Source organism: Lissotriton helveticus, chromosome 5_1, assembly GCF_964261635.1.
Source record: "Lissotriton helveticus chromosome 5_1, aLisHel1.1, whole genome shotgun sequence".
In the NCBI taxonomy this organism is placed as follows: Eukaryota; Metazoa; Chordata; class Amphibia; order Caudata; family Salamandridae; genus Lissotriton; species Lissotriton helveticus.
In genome coordinates, this window is record NC_136065.1 from 521,966,090 (window position 1) to 521,991,784 (window position 25,695).

Sequence of the window (25,695 nt, forward strand, 5' to 3'; positions counted from 1 at the left end):
TCTCGGACGTTCTTCCAAAACTAATCAAGTGATGCACATTTTAATAGTATGTTGCTGGTTTCCCAGTTGATGGCAGAATGGTGGCTTGCATATCGTGACATATCAGCGGTGCACCAGCACAAAGGGTGAACAGGAAGGAGCCGGGTACTGAACTTGCCCTAAATTTGGGTCAGTGGCATGTTTAGTGCCAATCTGTGTCTAATGATTCTGCTTTTGTGTTAGTTTTACATTTAAGACTTAAAAACAAATCATACACGCCAAAATGCAAAAATAAGAACAAGAGTGGATGAGCTACTCACATTGTGTTCAGAGTCCAGTTCCTAATCCCGCGAAAATAAAAGAGGCTCTCTGATGCCACATTTTATTCACCACTAGCAGTGAGGGCACCACATTTATTTCCGCCCAGAGCGCTATCTGAGCAAATGCCTTCCCACGGCTCACTGCACACGTTGTAATGACAGGACCTACTTTAATCATTTCATTCTTTGACTCAACTACTACCTGCTTCCGCTACACTGTGCTAAAAATAGACACCGAGCTGTTTGCATGCCCGACGGGCACGGAAGTCGGTCTAATTTCCGGAAGTATATGTGGTGTTCGTTGCCTTGCACACCCCGGAGGCTCCCACGCAGGTGATTCTCATAATCTCCGAATCTGTGGTAAGACACTATGACGCAGCAGAGGCGGAGGCGCGGTAGGCCAGCAGGCCCGGCACGTGCCGCTATCATCATAGCCCAATTTTGGGAAGGAAACTCTTTAGACGGACTGACATGCTTCTCTTTACATAGCAAGCACATCGCTCTTTGTCCTCTCCGGGTTATTGGACATTTAAAATATCGTTGTATGCCGTCTTAGTACATGATTTAACTCCTTCTTAGACTCAAATTGCATTAATTTCTGCATGGGAAATCGATGCTTGCTTTAAAACTGGACACTATATCCAACAATAAAAAGGCAGTAGCTTTAAGATAACTCTATCGACTGACAAAGATTTTGTGTAGTAGTTTCATTTCAGGCACCCCCTGACACACAGCGCTCCCCAGCCTGGTTATCAGGGCCGGACTGGCGATAGCGGGCACCGGGCAATCCCCCGGTGCGCCGCACGATTCGGGGGGGGTGGTTTTGGGCCCCTGGGGGCTGTTTCTGTTACAGGGCAGTTTTTGCAAAATCGGCCCTGTACCAAAATCGGCCGAAAACCGGCCCCGGCAAAGAGCTCGGTGGCACCTCAAACCCCCCCACCCCCAGTAGGGAGGGGGGACGGCTGAGCACTTTGCCAGGGCCGGTTGTGGTTCCCACTCCGTCCCTGCTGGTTATGGCTTGTTTTGTTGTGTCTTTGAGTTAGGTTACCTAGTTTTGATGTGCATGTGATGTCCACTACTCCCAGAACTTATACATTTAAGGACTTGGTTTAGGGTTAGGCTGAGAACATACTCCCTCGCAAACGCAATGGAGCACCCTGCCAAACTCTTGGTTTAAAACATCGCCTCATTTAGAGAAGGGCCGATAGTATGTTTCTGTCGCCAAAGCCTCATTTGACTCTCTTCGACAGAAACTTTTCTCTGACAGTCCTAAAAATGAATGTGTGTCCGTTCTCATGTAACGTAACTGGTGCTATGTAAAGCGCTCTGATACCTGATTCGGTTCGGGTCTAGTTCGCGCTATATAAAACTCTGCAAAAAAAAAAAAAAAACAGTCTTGCGGAGTAGGGGTCTTGGAGAAAGGACATTCAAGGAGAAAGCACATACAAGACCCGCCCAATTTAGGGTGGGTAGTGAAATGGCTTCTTTTAGGTCTCATCCGAGATAGTGCATGCCAAGGCGCTTTTGTTGGCTTATAGGGGGCTTTGAGCCAGCCCATTGCTTTCCACCGGTTGTATTCACTGTTGTTCCCATTTCCTTTCCTCTCTTTGTCCTTTTGTCTGACCTCAGATTTGATTTGATTTGATTTTTATAAAGCGCAACAATTACCCGTAAGCATCAAGGCACTGTAGTCACAGAAGTCCGCTGCACACCAGTGGCAAATCAAACATGTACATGCTAAGAAGGGGCTGCCTGAATAGTATATATTCAAATCTTAAGTGCCTTTCTGAAAGGCAGGTGTCCATTGATCTCGTCAAAGATTGGGGGAACGAGTTCCAGAGTCTGGCTGCAGCGACGTAGAAGGCTCTACCCTACCCATCTCTTCTTCTGGACTCTAGGCATGATAACCAAATTGCAATGGACTGAATAGAGATTTCTCCCTAGAATGTACTGGTGGAGCATCTCCCTAATCCCAGCAGGGCTCGATTGATGGAGAGGCTTATGTACAATACAGATAGTCTTAATCATGATACGCTTCCTGATGGGGAGCTACTGCGGCTCACGGGGCCCCCAGCAGCTGATTTAGTGCTTAGGAATGTCAAGGACCGCCCTGGCGAGGGTGTTCTGTGCTGCCTGAAATTTTGCCTGGGTGCTGATATTAGAGTCCAAACAGAGAGCGTTACACTAATCAATTCTGGACATGACCAATGCCAGGGCAACCTGCTTCTGCGCAGAGAGAGGAATAATGGGGAATATTTTATTTAACTTCCTTATGAGCCAGAAACAGGCCGCAACTGTACGATTGACCTGTCCATTAAGCAAGAGTTCGCTATCTAGAATCCCCCAAGATTTTAGGCCTTCTTAGCTGGAGTAGGGAGAGTGCCTAAGGCCACCAATTGTCATTCCAAATCGAGGCTTTCATCCCAAAGAGCAACACCTTGGTTGTCTGAACACTGAGTTTAACGAAATTATTTTCCATCCAGTCTGCAACCACAGACAGACAGTGTGAGAAATTCTCTGCAGGAGCTGCTGAGTTATTAAGGATCAACACAATTAACTGGGTGTCGTCAGCGTATGATATCGCATACCGGCCATAAGAGTGAATAATGGTGTCAAGTGGAGAAACATAAGGATTAAATAATGTAGGGCTCAAAGATGAGCCCTGCAGTACTCCACATGGCAAATAAATATATCAGAGTAGTACTGGTCAAGCATCACCCTCTGAGAGCGGTCCTTACGAAAGGGGGACAATAATGCTAGGGCCCTATCTGTAATGCCTATTTCTTTGTAGGCGATCAATCAGCAGAGAAGGGGAGCTGGTTGTAGGACTTGGCCTTTTTGGTTAAAGTCCCCTAAACTTTTTGCTTTCCCCCTAGACCATTTTCCTGACCTAGAGATGCTAATTTAGATGCTTTGGGTACTTTGCCACTGCTGATCAGTGTCAAAGTACAGGAGTTCCTTATGTAAAATGTTATGGTGATTGGTTGGCCATGATTGGTATGGGTGCCTTACTAGTAAAGGTCCCTAGTGATGTGCTCTATGTGTGCAAGGGCTAGTAATGCAAGGGCGCGCAGACAAGGGAACTCACGCCTTCAGCGCGCAGAATGCAATGTTATGTTAGCATGAAGTCCTGACAAGTGCAACCACTTGTCAAGCCTGACTTTCCCTTTTACATACACTTGAGGCACCCCTGTGGTAGGTACTAGGTAACCCCTGGGTAGGGTGCAGTGTAGGTAAAAGGCAGAACATAAGCTGAGGTGTGTGTTATGTTCTGACAGTGAAAAACTCGCCATTACGTTTTTCACTGCTGAAAGTCCTTTCTGCCCATAGGACAGAATGGGGGAGGCTGGGTGTTGTGTTTGTAGCCTAGTTTCCTGTTAGTTTATATTGGAGAGGTGAAGTTTGGTATGCATGGACTCAGTGTCATAATGCATCTTTCTGTGAAGGTGGTTTTGTCACTGTGTGTTTATACGCCACTCTTTTAGAAAGTGGCTGAGTTTTGTGCTCTGAGCATTTCTGTGTGTCTCTGAAATGTGGATTGTCTGTCTGGAACTGAAGGGTGAGAGGAGCCGGGGAGGTCTTGACCAAGGGTGGGGTTGAGATGGCAATAGGCTGCCCTGCATCTGGAGAGTAGGGGGAGCAGAAGCCCGGGAGGTGAAAAGGCTTGGGCTGGTGCTATAAACCAATTGACCCATCTCCTGCTGAGTGATTAAGGAGCCAGATTCCCAGGGCCTCATTTATGAGCCCTTGCGTGAGTTTTGCGCTTCCGATGCGCCACTTTTTGTGCCGCATCGACGGCGTGAAACATGCCTCCTGATGCGCACTATTTACAAAGTGACTCATCTAAGCAGATGCGTCACTTTGTAAACCCCTGCGCTACATTATACCTGCGTCAGGTATAATGTATGCAGAGGGGGCGTTCACCCGCAAAAAGCCTCGTAATAGTGACGCAGTGAAATATATGAGATTTCACTGTGTCACTTTTAGGACGCTGTTGCGTCAAAATCTTGCGCCTGCCTCACAGCAGGCGTAAGACTGACGCAAGCCCTTTCACATGGGGCTTTCCCCATGTGAAAGGAAGCATTGCTGGAGTTGCGTCACTTTTGTGACACACTCCAGCAATGCGTCACTTTTGCGCCTACAGATACGTCAGAAATACTGACGTATCTGTACCTCCTTGCGACATGATGCGTCATATTATAAATATGACGCATCAATCATGTCGCAGGGAGAGCGCAGTGAAAAGTGGCGCATCGCTGTTTTCACGCAGCGATGCGTCACTTTTCATAAATGAGGCCACCAGTATCAAAGGGAGAGAGGTGAAACTGGGAGGGAGATACCCAGAACTGATATAAGGAAAGGTCAGGGACCACTGAGCACGTACAAACTTCAAAGACATTAAGGGGTATAACTATGAGAGCTGAAACCCCTGAAAGTGGGAATGAAACAGATATGGATTGAGACTGAAAAGGCTTGGACCCATTCTGTGGTCAAGAGGAACCTCTGCTAAAGAAGGAGCAACTGAAGAGACTGCTGGGGATAGACCAATCCTTGCTTCGTGATCTGGGGCTGGTCAGCAGTTTGCTGTTCTAACTAAGGAAGAGGCTGTTGGGACTGTGCTTGGAGGCGCTGGGTCCCCCTGCTTGAAGGAGACTGTGCTTTGTGCTGTGTCTTGTAACCCCCAATGGCCCGAGGTGACCTGGCTCCCTACTTTGGAAACATAGGAACATAAAAGTTTCCAGAGGAGACTCTCAGATATGCCGTGGGTATGTGTGCTCTGTCTAGCCTGAGACCTTCGCAAGTGGTGCCCTGTGATCTTGGGCACCGGAAGTCCAAGTGTAACTCAGACGCGCGGGGTGCGTGTTGTGGTGCAGCCCTGGTGTTGGTGAGGAGCGCCTGGGCCTCGTGTGCAAAAAAAAAGGAAGAAGCGAGACTCGGACGCGCAGTGTGTGTGTTGTGGTGCAGCCAGGGCATTGGTGAGGAGCACCTGGACCTCGTGTGCACCAACGGAGTAAGTGAGTCTCGGACACGCTGGGTGCGTGTCGTGGTGCAGCCTGGGTTTTGGTGAAGAGTGCAGGGGCCTCGTAGGCACCAAAAGAAGAAGTGAGTCTCTGACATGCAAGAGTGCGTGTCATGGTGCAGTCAGGGTGTGAGGGAAGAGCGCCTGGACATAGTGTGCACCGGGAGAAGAGGTGAGACTCGGATGCGCAAGACTGCGTGTTGAGGTGAAAGCAGAGCGTCAGATTGTCATGAGCACCAGAGAAGAGGCAAGTATAGGATGTGCGGTGTGCGTGTGGAAGAGCCACCTGAGGTGCTGGTGAGGAGTTCCGGGTTAGGGTGTGCACAGAATTGAAGTGAACTCTCCACAGTGCTGAGGGCGGGTCTCGTGTGGACTGAGACCGCTGTAGTGAGGGCCAAGTCATTGGGGCCCTCAGAGTCAGTCAGCAGCGGCCCTTACCGGCAGCCACTGAAGAACTGAGCCGCCGGCCCGGGTCCGCCGCAGCCTTTGACGGAGTTCTGGATCAAGGCCCAAGTCACTGATGTCAGGCAGGAGAGTGGTATCGCGCCCTCCCCAGGTAACGTGGATCAACACCTGGGGTGAGGTGCGGGCCTGGAGGGACACTCTCTAGGCCTCCCGCTTCTGTCAGCTGCATGAGCTGTTGCCTCGGCTCGGATCCCGGCCGGTGATGACCCAAGGAGAGGTAGTACTGGGGCCGGAGTGGGAAGCAGTAGTTTGTGTCATCATTTGATCCATAATGGGGGCACTGTTAACAGAGCACGTAAAACTGTTGTATTACACTTTGCATTACTGCTGCTAACGAACTATCGAACTGTCGTATGACCCCTGACCTCATTTGTGCCTGACAAACTTTATGCTTGATGTGTTATGCACTGCGTTATTTCTCCCTTGCATATTACCTGATTGTAATGTGGTGCATTGCATTATTTCTTCAGTGCACAGTACCTGAGTATAACGTGGCACAGTGTATTATTTCTTCATTGCACCGTACAGGATTGTAGCATGACGCATTGTTTTGTTTCTTCCTGGTACAGGGCATGCTGATGGTGATACGCATGGCATTATTCCTTCAATTGCCAAGTACATGACTGTGGCGCTACGTATGGCATTGTTTCTCTGTTGCACAGTGTAAGAGAATATAGTTACGCATTGCAGTATTGTTTCCTTTTGCATCGTGTGTGATTCTAGCAATAGGACCTGCCTAACCTTTTGGGAAATGGCTAGAAGCGAGCTTAACTGTTGGTTAGAAGCAGTGGTTGGGATTAGAACCTACCAATCCACCGGAAAGAATACTACCCATTCTTATATGTTGATTTTGTATTGTGTGGTTCTATCGTATAATTGCTTATATAACGATTATACTCCTTTTATCAATACTTGTGTGGAGTCTATTTGTGAAGACATCATGGGGTTACTGTGAGCATGGTTGCACATACTGAACACTCGTGCCTTGAAGATAAGCTTGGCTGCTCGTGCCAAGCTGCTAAGGGGGTGAGCAGGGCTATCTCAGACGGTGTCCTTACTTAGCCTAACGTTGAAGCCAGGGGTTGGGGTCGCACACCTCCAGCATTTGGTGGCAGCGGTAAGCGACAGGGACCTCCACTTCCAACAATGGTGTTTAAGGCCGCATATAGATCTAACAAAATCAGGGCTGTGCCTTGCCCTTCATCCACTAGGCGTCTAATGTAGTCCCGGGCCGAGTCCAATGTGGTTTTGGTTCCATGATGTTTCCAGAAGCCGAAATGAGATATGTCCAGCCATCCCTGATCTTCCACAAACTCTATCAGGTGGCCGTTCAATTGTCTCTCAAGAATCTTGGCAGGTAGTTGAAGTATCAAAACTAACAGCCAATAGTTTAAAAGATCTTTACTATCAAGATAGGGCTTTTTAAGAAAAGGCCTCATCACCACCTCCTTCCATAGATATGGACAGCATCCAGAGAAGATCACTTTATTCATTAAGGATGCAAGAGGGCATGCAACAGTATCAGCCACCATATGCAGAACTGCAGGTACGCATGATTCCAAGGGTGAGTCTGACTTAATATTAATAAGGTGTTGTCTACCATTTCAGGGGTAAAAGGTGAAAAAAAGACTGTGAGCAAGTTAGGCTCTTGGTTCTTGGACTACAGAGGGAAAGGAGATTCCAACTGAGGCTCACATCTTGAGGATTGCAGCATTCAATTTTTTTATTTTGATAGTTCAAATTCGTCAGCGATGTTAGTGATTTGGAAAAAATCAACCACCTGATTACCAAAATCTTGTGAACAATCAAGCTCTCCAGATGAGGGAAGAGTACAGAGCTGCTGCACCACCTTAAAAAGGTGATCCTCTTCGTGTGTTTGTCCCTCCCCTGGAGCATGGCAAAGTACTGCTTCCTTTCAGTGCCCTGTGGCCTTCCACTGCTCGTGGGCTTTCAGAGGTACTTTTTAAAATGTTAGTTGTAGCTCTCCATAAAAGTGTGTGTTTGGAGCTAGCACCCCCCATTCCAGTGCTGTGTTGTTGCTCCATTGTTGTTGCTCTGTCATTGTTGTCCTGTTGTTGTTGCTTGCCCTGTTTCTTACCCTATTGTAGTTCTTGCCCCCTCTTTGCTTGCCCTGTCATTGTTGCCCCATTGTTGATAGCCTCATTGTTATTTGCCATGTCGTCCCTCATCCTGTGTTGTTGCTTGCACCATAACACCTATACTTCTCCTGAAATGCTTGCACGCCCCTCACATCAACACCCTACCGCATTCTTGTTTCCCCACCCCCGCGCTGCAGCTTTATTGCTTGCCGCGCCCCTCCTGCTAGGAAAGCTAAGCATTGGCAAAGTCAGTAGGTCTCACCTATGCAATATCTATTGACTTTGTAAAAGTGTTTGTTTTAGTCATGTTGTACAGTAGCATGGCTACTGTGCAGCATGGTTGAAAGTAAAAAAAAGAGTGATATGACACGGCCAGCGTTGCCCGTGTTATAGTGTTGTTTGTTTTGTTTTTTACGTTCAGCCATGCTGCACAGATGCTGTACTGCTGTACAACATGACTAACAAAAAACATTGACAAAGCCAATAGGTCTCACAGAGGGAGGACCTATTTGCTTTGCCAATTCTTATTTTTGTCCGTCACCACCAGGTGGACCAATACTTTACTTCAGCAGTGTTTTCTTTCTTTATCCTTTAATGTTTTTTTGTCATCCTTGTGTGTTTGCAGTATGTCTTCAAGTCACAGTATTTCAAAGCCAGTATTTCATTTTCGTTTCTACAATAAGAATCCCATTCTCCTGTGAGGAGCATTAAAACTAAACAGGGTTTCTATAGGAGTTCTCTTTACACATGTGGACTAGAAACCGCATTTCTGTTTTCTTAAAAATGATTTGTGATGGTTCATCTTTAAATTTAAACTTGTTATTGTAAGCAGAGGATCACTCCACTTTTTTCCCCTTCTTTTATGACATATGTTTGCGATAAATAAAAAAATGCAAACATCTCCATGCTATATAAGGTCAGACCAATTGACTTTTACAAACGCTTGTTCAGAGTTCCTGCACCGTGACTGTATTCACCTGAACTTTCGATGCAATGCAAAGGCCATGTGCCTATTTTCCAGTTGCACTCTGTTCCTGTCTATCTGTTTCAATCAGGCCTGCAGCTGTTTAGCCCTTTGTTGCCTTATTTCCTGAATGACTTGTGACTTTTTCTGAGAAATGTGCCTGAGGGGAATTTCCGCGTGCTCGGGAATGTCTGTCTCGTGCCTTGCATTTGAACCGTATTTGGTAAATGTGTTTCTGGCTGAGGTTTTACATGCTTACGTTACCCACGATTTTGTCAACCTGGATTCTTCTGCAATGTCGCTGAGCTGGTATATCTGTTTTCTCGTTCCCCGATATCAGGTGTGGCCCCACCCCAGAATAGTGCTCTAACTATGCTAACACCCAGCTGCCCCTCTGTTCCTGAGCGTGCATTTCCTTCTCTTCTTTTTCTATATCTGCTGTGACCTTCGGTTCCTGTGATGGCACTTCTGTCGGTGTTATTACTCCACTCTATCTGCCGCCCCTCAGTTACAGAACCTGTTATCTCTGTCTTTGTCGTTGTTCTATGAATCTCCTGTGACCTCGGCTCCTCAGCCGGGAGCTCTTTGTTCTGCAGTGCTTATTGTGCCCCTTAGTTTTAAAAGTGTAAACTCTTCCACTCATGTTTACTTAGCCTGTTATGTTTGGTTTGTAGAAATACTTACCCTACCTCAGAAAGAAGCTTCTTCAATCAAAGACAGTGCAACCATTTTTGCTATCTTAGTCAAAATGGCATTTTGTCTCAGATTCATAAGCAGCTCTGTTGTAGTTGTAGAAACAACCAAATAAAATAAAATGGCCCAATATTTCTGGCTGCTGTTCCCAAATTTGCCCTAATTACATTCTTTACCCATGCTTAAACCTTAACCACTGCCTTTTTATTTCGATATGTGCTACCCTTCCTATTAGCTCTGTTGTGTACTGATTTCCACCTATTCGTACACTTCCTTATGTTGGCTTGGGAGGTCCTTTGCAATAAAATCCAGAACCCTTTGCCAGGTAACTTTTCTTGTCCCAATGCCTTGGCAATATATAATAAATCACTTACTTTGTGATCTATGTGTCTTAGATAGCTCTTGCCAACAGAGTCTGTATGTATTCCCACCAACTGGTCTCTCTGTTATTCAATTGCTATATAAAGCGCTGGCTTGTGACACAAAGCCACTTTGTTGCAATGATAGAGCGAGTTCTTGGGAACTTCCTGGTAGCGGTGTCTCATCATCATGGGCATTCGGTGCTGCCCCACCATCTGCAATCAACTACACCCACTGGCCAATGTGTGCATCACTCTCTTTATTTGCAGTTTTAGATCAAACTCCCTAGGTAATTTGGGCCATAGCTCTCTCGGACTTTAAAGACTATGTAGAGCAATTAGAATGTTATTCTCAGTGACAGCTCCCCTTTGTCAATGAACACACATGGGGCATGTAGTTTTTTGTGATGGTCCTTGTGGTGGTGTTGAATATTGGGAGCTTCTATTGAGAGTTGTAGGCGGTATTATGGTATCGCAATATGTCTGAGTGCTGCATAGCGACTAGACCGTCCCTCCTTATTTACCAGTTTGCAGTCCTACAATCTATATTGAATCTCTAATGTATGTCTTGTCCCATGTTTTCACACATATGTTCCTCATTCTTACTACAAATATCTGTAGAAACCTGAAATATTCAGGAGAAATCCCCAGTTAGTGGTTGCTACAAATTTATTCAGATGCTCTTTGGAACTTTTTGAGTGCTTATCCTACATATTTTGCCTAATTATATCACTTTAAATCCCAACACTAAGATTAACTGACCAAGAACATTTTTACAAAATTATTTTCATCAGTTGTTTATAAAACCTTGCAAAACCAGCTTCCTATATGAATCTGAATTATACAAAGCTCATTAAACTCTATAATATATATTTATAAGCAAGAACAGTAATGTCACATCAGCTCTAGATACATGTACCGGATGCAGGAAAGTTTCGCCCCAGGAACCTTTATCTCATGGTTACCAAAATGATTGGTGGGACAAATGTACAGGTACTGTGTGCTCCAGCTAATGTGCTCAAATAGTTCTCTCTGTCCATTATGATAGGCAGAGTTTGGTGTATAATAAACATATTACCCTGTAAGAGCGAGTACACCCGGGAATGTATTAATCTGAGGTCATTTTAGCACTACCATTACAGCATAACTGAGAGCACCTTAATGCATTCCTAGAATTGCTGAAATAGTCACTCTTGTGAACAGAGACTTTTGCGAATCTGAAAATTGGTTTTATAGATGTGACCAAAGCAACGTAGCAGAAAAACAGATACGACAACTGTATGTGTATGTGAATGTGAGAAGTGTGGCTCAATGGTTAGAGCGGCAGACCCTGATGCAATAGTCTGGCCGAGGCCAGGGTTCAATTCCCGCCTCGGCGGGTCTCGAGCTCAATTTCCTCGGACCTGATAATTCTCGCCTCGGTGCCTATTCTAATCATGAGTCCACCTCTGGGCAATAGCTTGCTTAATCTCTACAACGGCCCCAACAACGCTGAGGATGCCTGACTTCACCTTGGGGGTGCCCAGGAGTGGGCTCCTCACAGGGAAAGGCCAGGAAGGGTTCCTCTGCAGTATTTGTACTAGCGCCGAGATGCCTACTGATAGTCGTGCGCTATACAAGTGCGTAATCATTTCATTTCAACTGTATGGACCTCGTAAAATTCATTCAACATTCAAAAATCATAATTGTGTAGTCCATTTTTGTTGCTACAACAAATAATTATCACCCTTGACTCATTTGTTGTTACTGACATGCATATCAACAGCATGTAGGGCTGTACTAATTCCTGAAACATTGAAAGGCTAAAATAATTGATAGATAATATAGCGATGACTAACCTGATACTCCTGCTACAGGAATAACAACAGTGACGAAGGGAGAAGAGCAAACCGCGTCACTGCTGGTGGATCCATTCACCAGAACCTCGAGGCCTTTACTGAGACAGCTTTGGGGTAGAAAACAACATTATGTTATTTGAGTGCATATTTCAAACTATATTTATACATGCCTAAGATATGGGTTATTTGTGCTTATTTTAGATATCTATAGAGTAACCTGAAGAAAAAGCATGAAACATCAATTAACAGAGGACAAAGATGTAGAACAATGATGTAACTGACTAGAGATACAGTCAGAGATATGATTACGCACTATTGTCTGCAGCAGAGGGAAATAACAGCTGTTAATTACCCAACCAGAATGACAGGACTGTGTCAAATTTTAAAGGCAATTTAAATTAGATTCAAATATTTATAGAGTGCATGGCTGCCTCGGCAAAGAGGCGTCCCAGCGCTAGAGCAGGACTAAGCAGGGAGCAGAAGCAAGGGTTAGAGCTGAGAAAAGAGCCAGGTCTTCACAAGTCGTCTGAAGGCCTGGTGATCAGGATTGCTGCGAATGTGTAGGGGAAAGGAAGGGAGTTCCGTAGGGCAGGGGCTAGACGTCTAAAATAGCGGCCACCAGATCTGGCCCTACGTATGCGCGGAATTCATGCAAGAAGCAAGTTGGACGAGCGCAGTGCTCGCGGTGGGGATTATAGGGTGCACAAATCGCCAAAAATGTCTGGGCCGATCCCTGTCAGTATCTTGTGCGTGATACAGAGCGCCTTGAAGCGAACACAGTGTTCGAGGGGCAGCCAATGCAAGCGGTGGAGAAGATTTGACGCATGACTGTATTTGGGAAGGGCAAAGAGCAAGGTCAGAAAGCTTAGAAAGAGCCCAAAATAGTAGATATTGCAAACATTTCAAGATATCTGATTGGATGTCCCATCCATAAAGTCCAGCCTAGACGCTATGCTTAATAATTCGTAGCCTCTCAGAAATGACCATGTGGACAGTGATTTTACCCTTGTCTTAAAGGGGATTTATGTTGGTGCTATCATCATTCAACCCTTTTAATCCTCCTTAGAAGACAAGCAGTCTGCCTTGCTGTGGTCCAAGCTTTTTAAAGCTGGTATTCTCTCTTTCTGCTGGTGCTTTTTTCAGTTTTCCGTCTTGCTTCTAAATTTATCTCCCTTCAACTTAGATATAGCAGGGTGAATGACTCATCTAATCTAGTAAGGGATTTACTATCTATGTACATATTATAACGTGTACCTTCAACGATCATCACATCCTATACTATTGCCCCATAGGCACTTCCTTAGTATTAGGTATTTTCATATACAACTTAATTTTGATGTTATATGTGAGCCCCACCTTTGACCGATATTGAATGTCACTCTTGTGACTACTTTGTGAGTGCCTGTAATTAATAATCCATGCAATAAATATGCATCTATAACTCTTTATTTTGTCACTTCAATGTACCTGACCAAGTGAAGCCCTTTGACAACCTCTGTATTAAGCATACATTTGGGAAAATGTTTCGTTTTTTTTTTTAGCCTTATCAAAAATCCAAACTGTGTCTAACTCCTTGCTGGGACAGTTCTAAGGTGTCTGTGCCCCAGAAAGGAGACAGACACTGTTTACATTGTTTTTTAGGCAAACTTTATTCCTAAGAAGCCTCTGTCTCGTTGCAGGGGCACTGAAACACAAGTCCATGCCCCAGCAAGGAGACAGAAGCTGTTGACTAAGGAAACATCCAGTAAGCATCTAGCTCATTTTTGTGGCACAGAGAAAGCAGACAAGATTTCCTGTTTATGCTCCATACCTATTTGCAATTTGTGAAAAAAGCAAATGTGACACCCATGGCAAATCCCACAAACCTGTAGATTCGTCAAAAGTAGACTAAATTCATAATTTGGCAAGGGGTGACTTTTAAGGTTGCTCAATGATTTCCCAAATAAACTAATCATTGAGACAAACAATTAGTGCTGAAGATGGAATTAAAATTGGTAAGAAGGCTTTCAGAGGTAAACTTTAGCCTGAAAGACCAATCCACAAAAAAATATACAATTACGCCTATTAGACTCTTCCAGTTTAAGGCATATAGCGTATTTATAATTTGTTCAAAAGACCATGATACCCAGCGCCAACAAGCATTGCGGGTTTCACTTTGTACTGACTCTGCATACATCATAGTCGAAAATTAAAATATTATATGTTGGGGGTGTATAAATACTATGTATTTTCAAATGTTTCCAAGATTCTGAGTTTAGGGATGGAGCATCATTTGAACCACTCTGAATTCTGGATTACCATTCAAACAAGGATATTCTGAGGACATTTTCGGAAAAGTGGATTTGTGGACACAGATTTACAATAGGAAGCAAAAAATATAGGGAGCTTCAATAGATAATAGCAAATGTCATACCATCCTGCACTGGCACATTTTTCCTGCTTAAAGTGGTATTTCATAACCTTGGGTGGTCCTATCGACCGAGACAGTAAAGGTACAATAGCACAAACATGTGTAGTACCTGAAAGAATCTAAGAATTAGGTTGATTTTTGGGATGTGGGTTGCTGTAACATTTGGGCCTAGGGCCTAGGGTCTGTATCTAGGGTAACCTTTGAATCTGAGACATTTCCGAAAACTACCCAGAATGCCTTGCACGCAAACTTTGGCTCAAAAAATAGAATTGCCTCTTATTTCTGTGACAGAAAATTCTGAAATTAGTCAGTGACAGCAAACGTCTCACCACCCAGTGTTTCCACACTTTTACCGATTAAAACAGTATTTAAAGTGTGGTTAAATCTATCATAATGGGCAGGAATAGTAGAAAGCTGTGACCATGTTACTTGTGATGCATAAATGATAAATATTTACGGAAACCTGATTTCACACACTATTATTTGTGTGCAATATAGTTTTTTCCGTAAAGATGTATATCTCTGCAAATTTAGAGACCAATTCAATAGAAAATGTGTTGTCTGTAAATGACAGTGCACTGCCATATGATGCTTTAGTAACATTAAAAAAAATTGCATGCCTCATGTCCATTAAGGATAGATGGCTTGCGAAAGTTTGTCTTTCTAAAATGTGGGTCATAGTTCTAAAATGTTTTGGAAGCAATGTGATAGGATATTCCTATTTAGAAACGAATAATGTCATTCTTATTGTATAGAAATTGAAAACATCAACTTACTTTGTCCAGGGTTTACAGGAGCCATTTGTCTCATTGTTGAATGACTCCGGGGGACATTTCCGGCAACCTTCAACAACAAAAGACATTAATAAATTGAAGCCAACGAAAGCAAGGAATAAGCAAGCACAATCTTTATATTTCAGAAAAATTAGGTGATACGAAAAGCATTCTCTCCTTTGCATATTAAATTGGTTGAATTCACGTTATGACTCACTGGGGTCACGAATTTGTACAAAGCAGCAAACAGTCAACATTTCAGTGATTTGTCCAGCTTTAGATAGCATGCACCACTCTTAGTCAACTTGCGTCAACGTTGTGTTTCAGGTTAGAGCATGTGTTAGTATGAGCACCTCCACCTAGGTCCTTAGTCACACTATTTACTGTCCGGGACCTTTTTTGTGTCAACCAAATGCATTATGGGTGTTGTAGTCTTGCTTTGCTTGCTTTGATCTAACACACCTGAAATCAATGATTTGTAGGTGAACCTGGAGTTAGATGGTTACTATCGAATGAGTGGGCTAAAATTCTGCCTCATCGCCTGGACAACATCAAATACTATAGGGTACATACTCTTACGTTCTTATGTTGAACATATCCATTAATGTAATAATCGTTACCAAAACCTATTGCCAATAGCGCAAAAAGAACTCTACCATGTCAGTGTGACACCTGTTCTATATAACTGTGGCATGACCATTAAAGGGGACTCCATTGTAAAGCAAAAAGCTCCACGGCTATATCATGGGTCGGCTTCATACTGCCACTGGAAATTTGCCCATCCTAGGCTGTTAGGAGCTCCCTGTTCCATCTGACTTTTTGTATTTTTGTTTCCTTCTCAAGATTTCGTGCAGGATAACAACAGATATCAATGAGAATTGTTTTAGGCTGGAGGTGGAGCATGTCATTTAACACGAGTTTCCTCTTAAATATACTGCTCATTCATGATGTAGACGTGACTTGAAAGATAATTGCTGGCATTAACAAACAGAGGACAAAAATGGGGGGCAGCAATTATACTTTATTATGATAAAGGGGAAGAAAGAGCGTAGTGTGAGTGGAAGAAGCGGGGAAAAGAAGAAAGGATGGATGAAAAAGAAGGAAGGAGGAAAGGAGGAAAATTGAAAGGATGACATGTTGGATTTATGAAAAGAAGGGAGATATAGAGGATCCTAAAGTGTGAAACAGACAGAAATTAAGTAGAAGAGACATAAACATTGTAAATGTAAATGTATTTGAGCTTGTAAAGCGCACTGCTACCCGTCCGTAGGTTTCCTGGCGCTGTATAACTCTGGGGAACCCGTCCTGGCTTTCCCTGTGGGATGGTCCCTGCTGGGAGTCCCCAAGGTGGAGCCAGGCATCCCTGGAATTGATGGGGCCATTGTGGAGATTAGGCAAGCTAATGCCCAGAGTTGCCGAGTGGAACCCCTGATTAGAGTAAGCACCGAAGCAAGAATTATCGAGTCCGCTGACCCAAGTCCACGACCCTGCCGTGTCAGGAATTGAACCCTGGTCCAGGGCTGACTTCTGCTTCCGGTTCTGCTGCCTCTAACCAGTGAGCCACACTACTCCACATTAGAAATGAGTAAAACAAAAAACCCAAGTCACAAAGAGACGGGCAATGGGGAAGCAACCGAAGGGCTAAGGAATTGTGTAGAGAAAAAAATCAAACTAATCAAAAGAAAGAAGGATGACATTAAAGTAAACTGCAGCTCATGGCAGTTCATAATGACAGACTAATAATACAAAACAGTAATGAAGGCTCATGATTTAAATGAAGATCAAGCAAGGCATACGTGATTAGCAGGGTGTAGGATGGTCAGGTCACATAACTGTAATGCCCCTTTGGGGTTCAGAATGAAAAATCTGAAAATAATCTCGACTGAAATTATTGAATGCAAATATTTATCATAGATTTTAATTGTGAATGTCCTGAAAACCGGACTGGATTTTACTAGTTGATGGCTCGATGAATCCAGTGCTTTCCAGTGCTTTTGCAAATCATGCCGTGCATGATAAATAATTTTCTTCTATGGGTTTTTCGTGATATTTTTATACCTGTGTCAGGGATTTAGAACCATATTTATCAAGGGTTGAGTTGCTTTTGCACTACGTGGCATAGTGCAAAAGTGATGCAACCCTTTAAATATCATTTATCAAACCACGTAAGGCCACCTTGGTTGGCCCGGAGTGGCTTGATAAATGCAGAGTAATGCAGAGCAGTGCAAATCGCTGTGGTATGTTACTCTGCCCCATTGAGGCGTTCCATGGGTGGTGCGTGGGTGTTCCCACGCAAAACCCATGAATTTTGACACAGAATGAGCCAAAATGCCACGCCTTCCCAGGGAAGGCGTAACGAGGAAAAATATCTTTCTTTTTCCTCGCTTTATCCCGTCTATGTGTGCTGTATTTTGCAGCACACATACGAAAAAGGAAAATGCCTCAGGGGATTGTTTTCGTGCAGGAAGGTGCCTTATAATGTACGTACCCTTGCACCATGGTGCAAAAGTGCCTACGTTGCCGCTAGGAAGCACTTTATGTGCCAGTGCTAGGAAAAGACAGGAATGCACTGTATTGTGATAAATACAGGCATTCCTGTCCTTTCCCTGTAATGTGGCACAGTGCAGCAAGGCGACTTGCTGCGCTGCACTGTGTTACAAGTTGATAAATATGGCCCTAAGTCCTTTAGTCCAATGATGCATGGTGATTTAAGATTGGAATTGTGCATTTTTGCAGTCTTACCGTTCTCTGTAGGTTCCTCTCCATGTTCACAATTCTTGTGGCAATAGTCACACTCCATCCCAGAGCATCTGAGACCAGGTTTGCATTCGCACTGCGCATCTTGTGTGCGAGAGCACCTTACTTTATACTGAAAAATCCCTGCAATCACGAAAAAGATCAGTTGTAAAAAGAAATTTGTGCAAACATCTCTGGCATATAACATACTTTCTCATGAACTTCCTGCTTGGCACAAATTAAGAGAACCTGTTTTTAATGCCCTGTCAGATTGGGTACATGAGATAATATATGTCATTCAGAATCATATGGGACTCTTAGAAGACGCTCCACATTATTGTCAAACCTAAGGTTAGGATGCCCTGATCTACATGCAGAAGCAATATCTAATTCCACACAAAAAACAAGAGTAATATCACTACATGAGTGGTGAAAAAAGTGGAGTGATGCACCATGCAAGGACCAAACGGGTAAACCTGAGTTGTGAAAATGCCTTTACCTATAACGAGGGAGAGTGCATTTATCAACCAGTTAATTAGCAAAAGGCACAATAAGGGTATTAGAAAATTCCACCCGACGAGGGTAGAATGTTCTAAATTAAAAAGGGTAAAATACAAAAACAAACAATGTAACTCTGCTTAAATGGGGGAGCAAAAGGCCTGTCGCATCAATTATTAGCCATGACCCTCTCCATTTTCTTCAATGGAACTCCCAACATTCCAGTGCTCTAATTTAGCCGTCGAGGGCTACGCAGGTTATTAAATGCCTTGAACCCAAGCTATAGGCCCAAATGCTGCAGCAAGGACCAATGATGAGGGAGAGGGCCTTTAAAAACTGGAATTACCTTGGGCCGAAGGGCTGTAAGGCTATATTAGAACATTTACCCCACGGAAGTAGAATGTTCTAAATTAAAAGCGGTGAGCAGAAAGATAAACATTGAGATGTTGGACAGAAGACTTATCCCACCCATTATTGGCTCTAAGCCACTTCATTGTCTTCACTTGTGCTCCCAACCGTTCAATTATCTAATCATATTTATACATATATACATACTTAGTCTATTTTCTTAGGAGTTTTATTTGTAGAGAACATCATATCCGCGTTAGATGTGTCTTGAAATGGTTCTCTGTTAAATTGACCACTTATTATTAACACCGATAAACCTGATGTTGGAATGAGATGGAGACTAAATTGATGTGACGTCTGCATTCAAATACTATTATCCCTTTAACATTCAAGGAATAGTGAAATCACAACTTCAGTCTCACATTATTTGGGGAAAAGTATTTGAAGCAGAATTTGAGAAAGAGCATGGAAGGAACCAATGTTATGTTTTATTGATTCTGTTTACTCTGACCCCTGGCAGAATGCATGCATATATGAATATATGCATGTGGTATTCGTGTACCATGAACCTAACCAAAAAGCATAACGTGTCAAAAGCAATGATAGAATCAATCATTAACTGGAGGAGAAGCTGGGTACTGAGAGTAGGGGGGAATTGTTACTTCACTGTGATGTGGTTTTCTTTAAAGAGGTGTGTCTTCAACTCTTTCCTAGTTTGGAGCAGGTTTGTGGTGGACCTAATCAGTGCAGGCGTGTTGGTTCCGATCCTGGGTTCATGGAAGAGAATGCTTCTTTCCTTGTTTTTTTGTCTTTTGTTTGCGTTTCTTTGTCTCCATACTGATGGTGTCTTAACTGCAGAGGTGCAGAGAGCCACTGAAGGTGGTGAGCTTGTCAGACAGGTAGGTGGGGCTGCTGTTTGTGATGTCTGTGAAGATGATATCGCTGGTCTGGAAGATGATGTGTGATGACAAGGGAAGCCAACTGAAACATGCTGTGGCACAAACGATGCCCTGAATGGTGGGCCAGTGTGGATTCTGGGAGACCATGAAGCAAGGCATCATTGCAAACAGATGCACGAGTAAGATAGCTTTAACCCGTTCGACGCTCATGACGAGCTCAGCTCGTCATGAGGCACAGTGGAGCTGTGCTCATGACGAGCTGAGCTCGTCATAACAGCCGCGGAACGCCCACGCTGGGATAATTCCCCTCCTGTGCAGGGCGGGGCGTTCCATTGAGTGGGCGGAGTCGTGACGAGCTCAGCTCGTCATGAGCACAGCTCCACTGTGCAGCGTGACGAGCTGAGCTCGTCATGAGCACTGCGGCACCACGCGCGGCCCTCTTCCCCCCGCACCGCGTGGGAATTAGCCCCGCGTGGAAGGGGTTAACAACACTGAAGTTGCGTTATGGAAGAATGGTTTCTTGAGTAGAGGTAAATGTCACCAGACTGCCTGTTTTCTTTCCAATGTTCCTGGAGTGTGCTTTCTGTGTCCAGGCTGAGTCAATTTAACTTAGCATTGGGTGGAAGTTGCAGTTTGAATTCATCCAAGTTCATGTAACAGTACATTCCTCCACCAACATAGCCTACATACATGGTCCTAAACTCACTCCACCGTTGATTCTTCCTTTTGTCTGTCCTGATGCTCTTATAGTTACTGCTGTGAGATGGCATCACTGTCACTGGGTGGAGCAAGCTCTGATAACAGTACACTGAACACTGGCAATCAGTTCAGAGAAAGATGCTTTCCACGCCAGGCTCAATCATGAGTTGTACACCAAGAAATCCTGAGCAGAATTTGGCCACCAGGTCCCTTCACAAGAAGGCCCTTATTTATGAAGGGCTTGCGCTGCTGTTGCGCCACTTTTGTGTGCCTCTGCAGCGGTGTAATCAATGCAACACACAGTACCCTATTTACAAAGTGATGCACCTAGGCAGATGCATCACTTTGTAAAGGCCTGCTCTGTGTTATACCTGTGTTAGGTATAATGTATGCAGGGTGGGCGGTCCCCCGTTAAAAAGCCTCGTAGAAGTGTTGCAGTGAAATTTATGAGATTTCACTATGCCACTTCTACAACTTGACTGCGTAAAATTCTTACGCCTGCTTCAAGGAGTGACACAGGGCTTTCCACATGGGACTTGCCCATGGGTTTTGACACATTGCTGCAGTTGCGTCAATTATCCGACACACTCCAGCAAAGCGTTATTTTTGAACCACCATATACATCAGGATTCGTGACGTATCTGTAAATCCTTGTGCAATTGAGTGCCATATTGTAAATATGGCACTATGAAAAGTGACGCATCGCTGTTTTTGCTCAGCGATGCTCCACTTTTCGTAAATGAGGCCCAAAAAGGTTTAAAAGAAAAGTTGTTTGTGAGGCTTGCTACATAGCACTGGTCAGCACCCTTTTCAAGCAAGCAATATGGTCAGCATCTGTGCCCCAGTTGAGTAGTAAAAGAAAGTTAATGTTGAGGTGCAGCGGGTGCCTTACTCCTCCAGTATCACTGCACCTGCAGCTCTAATGGTAGCTACTCCCCTGATACATCGTTTAATGGAGACAGTAATGTTGAAAAAAAATACTAACGAATGTAAATTTGGTACTCAATCATATTCTAATACAGATTACATTGAGAAGGATTTTGAAGTGCAATTAATAACCACAGTCATTAACCCCTTGGCCGCGGCGCTAATTCCGCCGCGGCGCTGGGGGGGGGGGAGAGGGGAGGGCGCAGCCAGATTAATTCAGGGTTAACTCCTGTTACCCCACATTTCGATAACGTGAGTTTTGTGGTACAAATCAGCAGGTCAAACCCAACGATATTTACTGGTGGGAAATGTTCGTATTTACTGGAAATTTGGGATTTTGGTGCAGTAAGCATCACAATCCACATGTTATTCATCCAAAGGTCAATGGGGCATATTATCAAGGGGGTTTATCTCCGCTTTTTTGGCTTTAAAAGCCAATAAAGCGGAGATAAAATTATCTCCCTATTACCTAGTTGTCGCTAACACCAGTTAGCGACAGCTAGTAGGAGATAGCGACCATCTAGGGCCCCACTTTGCATGTCAGTGATATTTATCACTAATGACATGCAAAGTGGGCGTGCCAAGATGTTAGCGACTGGAAACAGTCGCTAACATCACTATCTCCTATTACCAACTTATGGAGATATTCGCGCTAAGCGCGAATATTTCCAAAAGCTAACATCTGCCCTGAGCAGTTCTTAGCCATGTTATCCAATGGGAGGTGGATAACATGGCTAAGAGCATTAGCTCGGTAATGCATGAATATCGCTGACTTTTCAGCGATATTCATGCATTGCGGCCGATTTTTATCGCATTTGCGATTAACCTTGGTAATACCAAGGTTTATTTGCGATAAAAATCGCCGCAGCTCAGCGGTAAATTTTTGTCTCTGACCAAGCAATAGCGATAATTATCGCTATTGCTTGGTAATATGCCCCAAAATTCGGTGGTATTTATTGTGCCCAACAAATCCTCACTCATTGAGTCAGAATTTATTGGGTGAGATGATTATCACACCAATTTCTTGGCCCTCATAATGAAGGCCAAAGTTTATTGTTTACAGGCATAGCCTATATTATGAAAGTGTAGCATACAATTATGTGCTTGTTATCAGTGGCGGCTGTCACTGATCGGGGGTTGCAGAGGCTAAATAAAAAATGTAATAAAACGTACTTCCTGTCTGCGTCACCGCGTCCTCCTCATCGCATGTCTCCACTCCTTCCTCTGGCCGAACAGGAGGGAACAAGGAATCATCCAGGTTCCCCAGAGACAATCACAGCGCTGCAATGCAGCGTTGTTGTGATTGGTTTGAGTGCCGTGGTTCAGCGCTTAGACTGGGACCGGCGGCTTGGACATGTTCTCCACCCAGGCTGTAATGCAGCCTGGATTGAGAACATGCTATGCACACATTAATGTTTAGCTGGCATTTTGCACTTATGTGCACTTTGGGAGTTAAATTCAATCCTTCCCTCCCCTGCTCTTTCAGCAGAGCAGCCCCGCCCCACCTCTCAAAGCTGCCACGCCTGCAACAAGGAAAAATAAAATGCTAATAACATTGAGCTATTATAATATTATTTTTTCTTACACTGCTGAAAAGCAGTGGGGCGGTGCTCCTCTGCCTTAGCGGAGGAGCCACCACTGCTTTTTATGCATAAAAAGATTAGGATGTTTTCTTGTGTAAATGTACTTAAAATATTGGTGCTTCTGCTCTGCAATCGTTGGAGTAAAGAAATGTGGGGGTATATGGCAGAGTAATTCAAACTCGATAGGGGAATAACCACAGTACAAGTTACTGGTATCTGTGTACAAACCCATAGGTATTCCAAAGGGCTTCCATAAAATCGTAGATAAGATGTTTATATTATTCAAAATATCTCAGTGTGTGTATTTGAACATGCGCAAGTGAATCAATGATAAAACAGGATTTCTTAATTTTCCCTATTATACATGAGTTTGAACATATTGCTAGTTGGAATGTTTCACTAACACCCAGAGGTCCTGTAAGCACTTGAACATCTCATGTTCATTGTCTAGTTGGTAATATGTGTGAGTGATGACCGGTTACTCACCAGTAATATTCATTACTCCGAGTCGTAGCCCTCCCCGTCCCAGTCCTTACCAATGAGCATAGCTCCTCCCACCAGAAACTCCCAAGCAACTAAAAACCCATCCCTTCCCTCCAGGCCACACCCACACCCTAAGGCATATAACCATGTGACCCGCCCATCCACATCCTGTACTACCAAGCACAAGAAGCCGAACAGGGAGGGAGGGATGGGAACCAGGACTGGGACGGGAGGGCTACGACTCGGAGTAATAAATATTACCGGTGAGTAACCGGTCATTACCTCCTCGTCAGCCCTCCCCGTCCCGGTCCTTACCAATGATCAGATACCAAAGCAAGAATCGGCTTCACACAGTAGCAAAACAGACTCAAGCCGCACAGGCAGAAAGGAACACAACCCGAGCAGAACGCAACCCTGCGTCCCCAAACCCAGGAGACACAGTCCTACAAATCACTCAACGACTAGAGGACATAAAAGCTCGAGGAGAACACCCAGCAGCAATCACGCAGAACACGGCCAGGGAGGCCCCCCGGAAGCAAGCCCAAAATGCAGCCACCCCTGAGGCGAGGAACCTCGAACCGACCCAGGTGCCAACACACCACAAGCCCAACAGCAGGCTGCACAGCCAACACAGCCACCGACGGAGAGCAGCCACAGAAGGCCCCAGAACACGACCAGCAAGCCCAAAAGCAACAAAAAGGGAAACATACCATTGAGTAAAAGGTCCAAGGACAATCAACGCCCAACAAGCCCAAGACAGTCCCAAAAGCAACCGCACACGGGACAAAAAAGGGCAGCCACGCAAGAGGAGTGAACCACCAGCCGACAGGACCACCCGCGGCCAATGGCCACACCCCCCGGAAACAACAGCAGACAGCCCATAGAAGCCGGAACCCAAAGCCCCAGAGCAAGACACACCAGAGGGGAACAAGTGCCAACGGGCCCAAGGAACAAACCCCACAGCAGCAGACAACAGCCGCCGAACATGGAGCCGCCGGGGAGAAGCGGAAGACTGAGCCCCCAACAACCACCGCAGTCCTCGCAACAGAGCCAGCCTGCAGGGCACCGGCAGGAAGACCCCACCAACCGAGGCGCCGAAACCACCCAACGAACAGCAGCACCCGAGAGGCGCAAAGAATGGAAGTCTCCAAGAACAGAATCCACCCAAACCGACTCAGGAGCCAGCAAACACCCAGTGAAAGGGCCGGAGCCGGAAGGAAAGAAGAGGAAGAATCAACCAACCGTCCAAGGATGGGAACACCCGGAACCCCAGAGCAGGCAACAAAACCACCCAGGGAGCCAAAGGTCAGCAAACACACCAGGAGACGCAAACCATCCAAAAGGTAGACCCAAAAAACGGAAACGAACAACACCCACACCGAACATAGGAACCACCACGAAGCCGCGTGTACTGCCATATGAACACAGGCGTCCCAGAGAACCAGAGAAGCCAGGAAAACCCCACCAACAGGAAGGGAATAAACAACCGAAGAGACACCATCAGGAAGGAATGAAGAGGGTACCACACAGGCCCAACAGAAACGAAGCCCCGAATACCGAGAAAGAAAGCCCGACTCATCGCCAGAGAACCAGGAACAGGGGCAGCGCAGAACACATCCAGTAGCCCAGCCCAACAAGGAGGGACCAGAAGAAGAGGAAGCACTCAGAAAACCCCGGGACATGTGGAAAGAAGGGACCCACCGGCCGCGTACCACACCACAAAAGGGAAGGGCAATCAAATAGAACGAAAGGCAGACCAAAAGCCCGCTCACAACCCGTAAACATCCCACACCGAGAAATCGGACAGGAGCCAACAAGAAATGACCTCAGCCGCCAAACCGAACAAGGCCACCAACGGAACCCCAAACCGGATAGAGCCCCCGAAGGAAAGCCCCATCACAGCAGCCCCTCAAGCAGCACCGCCTCCCAAGGCTAAAAGCACAATAGCCACCGAACAGCCACAGAGGACCAAGCCGCCGCCGCACCAAGGGAACCGAAGGACAAATCCGCCAGGAAACGCAACAGCAGTCCCAACACGGAAAAAAGAATCAGAGGGATCTCAGCCGACAGCACCCGGTAGTCCAAGATGGCCTCCCATCCAGGCACTAACCAGGCCCGACCTCGCCTAACTCCCGAGATCAGACAAGAGCAGGTGAATCCATGGTGGGAAGGCCGTAGGCTGCACAGAAAACCCCGACAGCCATACAGAACCAACCGAACCCAAAAGCAGGGGCAAGGCACAGACTGAACCGTAAGACCAGAGGCAGTAAAAGACGGATCCAAGGCCTCACAACAAGCAGGACCACAGAACAAGAAGGAACGGCACCCCCTGATACCAACAGGCACCGAGGCACACCAGCCAGCAGGGAACGACCATCACCACCTCCAGGATACCACAGCGAACCACTGTAAAGGACACCCCGGCGCCAGAGCCAGGGGAAAAACAAGTGTGACAACATCTTACCACCCCCCATCAAGCACACCGCTCACCGAGTACAAAAAGATGGAGGCCTACAAGCCCCATCAACTGGAAAAAGGGGAAAAAGACTATAGACCTCCGACCTCCCAAGGGCCAAGGGAACCCCAAACCGTCCCAAACACG

The 25,695-nt window shown here is 45.3% G+C and overlaps 1 protein-coding gene across 1 annotated transcript in view; it reads right to left on the minus strand.

Annotated features, from left to right (window-relative positions):
* Positions 1–25,695, minus strand: part of TNFRSF9 (TNF receptor superfamily member 9) — an 82,789-nt gene that overhangs the window by 13,048 nt on the left and 44,046 nt on the right. The window contains exons 4-6 of the mRNA XM_078642865.1: positions 17,663–17,800; positions 14,924–14,990; positions 11,738–11,844 (exon numbers count right to left, since the gene is read on the minus strand). Of these exons, the coding sequence (XP_078498991.1) occupies positions 11,738–11,844; positions 14,924–14,990; positions 17,663–17,800 (312 nt within the window). The remainder of the gene's footprint in view (positions 1–11,737; positions 11,845–14,923; positions 14,991–17,662; positions 17,801–25,695) is intronic.